The 1,048-nt window shown below is 35.4% G+C and overlaps 1 protein-coding gene across 1 annotated transcript in view; it reads left to right on the forward strand.

The window, feature by feature from the left end:
* Positions 1–405: 405 nt before the first annotated feature.
* LOC106792397 overlaps positions 406–1,048 on the forward strand; it is a gene marked incomplete in the record, with an annotated part of 1,701 nt that continues 1,058 nt past the window's right edge. Inside the window, 1 exon segment of the mRNA XM_014758804.1 lies at positions 406–1,048. Coding sequence (XP_014614290.1) covers positions 1,001–1,048 — 48 coding nt within the window.

The raw sequence follows: 1,048 nt of genomic DNA on the forward strand, positions 1-1,048 counted from the left end.
TACGATCAAGCTCCAAACTGCTGTCGTCAGCTGGGAATGGAATTTGCCTCGAAAAAATATCATTTACTATCAAGCGCTAATTCCCGGAAGCGACTAAAGTATCAGGTTACTATTAGGCAGAAATTCCCGGAACTGCACGTGCGCCCTATTACGACTGTGGGAATTCTATGTTCCAGCTAACATTATTACTTCATATAATTGTTATTAACTATTTGTTACATTAATTAACAATAACTGTTAAAATTTATTCCCCATAAAAAAGAACAACAAAATATATAACAATTGTTGGAAAAATAAAGGAAGTTGCCTATCTTGGTATCTCAGGCGTCTCCGATACAGTGGTACGAAACCACTTGTCTTTTAGTAAGTTGGCTGATGTGAAACAAGCAGGAGTTAGCGCGGCGCGGTACAGAAGGTAGCTACGTGTTGAGTTGCAATATTAAGTAATTTCTCAGTTATAATAAATAAATACCTTTTTCAACGATACTGCGTATTTCAGTTTAATTAAATAACCCGACAGGTTATGGGCCCAGTATCATTTTGGTAAAGGAAAAAGAATTTGATTAGCATAACGCGGCTAAAATWAAATTTGAGGTTAGCTTACCACGTGCAGTAGAAATAACAAGTAAAAAGTAAAAATAAGTGCGTGGAAAGACGAGTGCCGAGAAAAGTGAAAATGGCAACATTAAATCTTAATCAAGTACAAAAGATTGGTGAGAAAAATTACGAATCCTGGATAATTCAATTGAAAAGCTTATTATTATATAATGAACTATGGCATTACGTGAGTGAAAATGAACCGAAAACCAGGGAGAATGCAACTGAATAGACAAAAAAGGATGAAAAAGCGCTAGCCGTAATATTACTAAGTGTTGAAGAAACCCAACTTAATCATATAAAGAAAGCTGCGACATCTAATGAGGCATTGGAAAATTTAAAGAAAGTTCATGAATCCAGAGGTCCCGTGCGAAGAGCTGCTTTGTATAAACAATTATACAGAATGAAAAAAGGCACTGATCAAACTATGTCGCAGTATGTAAATGAATTC

This window comes from Polistes canadensis, unplaced genomic scaffold (genome assembly GCF_001313835.1).
Source record: "Polistes canadensis isolate GaletaPanama2010 unplaced genomic scaffold, ASM131383v1 scaffold_420, whole genome shotgun sequence".
Lineage (NCBI taxonomy): Eukaryota > Metazoa > Arthropoda > Insecta > Hymenoptera > Vespidae > Polistes > Polistes canadensis.